We start from the raw sequence: 960 nt of genomic DNA on the forward strand, positions 1-960 counted from the left end.
CGGACCCGTCGTTCCGCGCCGTGTCCCAGCGGGCGGGGGTCGCGTTTCCTCCCCTCCCAGCAGCGGGAACAATGGCAGAGCCCTTCGTGGTGGAGAGCCCCGACGTCGCGTACGGCAAAGACTTCATCGAGGCGCAGTACACGTACAGCACCGCGCACGTCTGCAGGGAGGGCGGTGTCACCAAGGTAGGGGACGCGGGGACACCCTCGGATGCCGTCGCCGGGCCGCCCCGCCGGGTGCCCCCGTCCCGACTCCCCCCCTTTGCCGCAGGTCCGGCCCTGCTCCACGCGCTTCACCTTCCGCACGGCGCGGCACGTCCCCCGCCTGGGGCTGATGCTGGTGGGCTGGGGGGGCAACAACGGCACCACGGTGACGGCGGCCGTGTTGGCCAATCGCCTGGGGCTGTCCTGGATGACCAAAACCGGCCGCAAGGTGGGTGTGGGGTGAGGGGGCAGCCCTGCCGGCTCCCCTCGTTTTGGGGGGGGAGTTTGGGGGATGTTTTGCTTTTTGGCGGTAGCTCACCCTTGCGTTCTGCCCCCCCGCCTCTAGAAAGCCAACTACTACGGCTCGCTGCTGCAGGCCTCCACCGTGTGCCTGGGTGCCGGCCCCACCGGTGATGTCTACGTGCCATTCCGGGATCTGCTGCCCATGGTGCACCCCAACGACATCGTCTTTGATGGTAGGAGGGGGGCTGGGCTGGGCGGGGGCGGGGGCCGTGCGTTGAGTGTGACCCCATCCCGCAGGGTGGGACATCTCCTCTCTGAACCTGGCTGAGGCCATGCGGCGCGCCGAGGTGCTGGACTGGGCGCTGCAGGAGCAGCTGTGGCCGCACATGGAGCAGATGAAACCCAGAGCCTCCATCTACATCCCCGAGTTCATCGCCGCCAACCAGGAGGAGCGGGCGGACAACGTGCTGCGTGGCTCCAAGGCTGAGCAGGTGCTGGGGGCGGGGGGGGCACA

At 69.1% G+C, this 960-nt stretch overlaps 1 protein-coding gene across 1 annotated transcript in view; it reads left to right on the plus strand.

Moving 5' to 3' along the window:
* Positions 1–61: 61 nt before the first annotated feature.
* Positions 62–960, plus strand: part of ISYNA1 (inositol-3-phosphate synthase 1) — an 11,571-nt gene continuing 10,672 nt past the window's right edge. The window contains exons 1-4 of the mRNA XM_019609971.1: positions 62–185; positions 271–432; positions 550–679; positions 744–955. Coding sequence (XP_019465516.1) covers positions 72–185; positions 271–432; positions 550–679; positions 744–955 — 618 coding nt within the window. The 5' untranslated portion in view covers positions 62–71. The remainder of the gene's footprint in view (positions 186–270; positions 433–549; positions 680–743; positions 956–960) is intronic.

Source organism: Meleagris gallopavo, chromosome 30 (genome assembly GCF_000146605.3).
Source record: "Meleagris gallopavo isolate NT-WF06-2002-E0010 breed Aviagen turkey brand Nicholas breeding stock chromosome 30, Turkey_5.1, whole genome shotgun sequence".
NCBI lineage: Eukaryota > Metazoa > Chordata > Aves > Galliformes > Phasianidae > Meleagris > Meleagris gallopavo.